Source organism: Penaeus monodon, chromosome 21, assembly GCF_015228065.2.
Source record: "Penaeus monodon isolate SGIC_2016 chromosome 21, NSTDA_Pmon_1, whole genome shotgun sequence".
NCBI lineage: Eukaryota > Metazoa > Arthropoda > Malacostraca > Decapoda > Penaeidae > Penaeus > Penaeus monodon.
The window spans coordinates 10957397-10957656 of NC_051406.1; the positions used below are offsets into that span (position 1 = coordinate 10957397).

General features: G+C 38.1%; 1 protein-coding gene across 1 annotated transcript in view; it reads right to left on the reverse strand.

The window, feature by feature from the left end:
• The window catches only part of LOC119586211 (dnaJ homolog subfamily C member 28-like), a gene marked incomplete at its 5' end in the record, with an annotated part of 4515 nt that extends 4297 nt beyond the window's left edge, over nt 1-218 (reverse strand). Inside the window, 1 exon segment of the mRNA XM_037934913.1 lies at nt 87-218. Within this exon segment, the coding sequence (XP_037790841.1) occupies nt 87-218 (132 nt within the window).
• Between the last annotated feature and the right edge of the window lie 42 nt (nt 219-260).

The following is a 260-nucleotide window of genomic DNA, read 5'->3' on the forward strand; positions in this document are numbered from 1 at the left end:
ACCAATCTAATTAACTCCTTGGCATTTTAATTTCCTGAACTTACATATACATAAAAATGGAGCATTGGTTGAATGCCATAACTTACCTGCTGGAATTTTACAGCATTTGCAGTTGCATAGCCACCATCAGGGTGATATTTTTTTGCCAGTTTCAGGAAGGCATCGCGAACAGCTGCTTGGTCACTGTCATTCCTGAGACCCAACACTTCAAAGTATTGCTGAAATTATGATTTCCTAGTTATGCTCTTGTTTAAAATCTC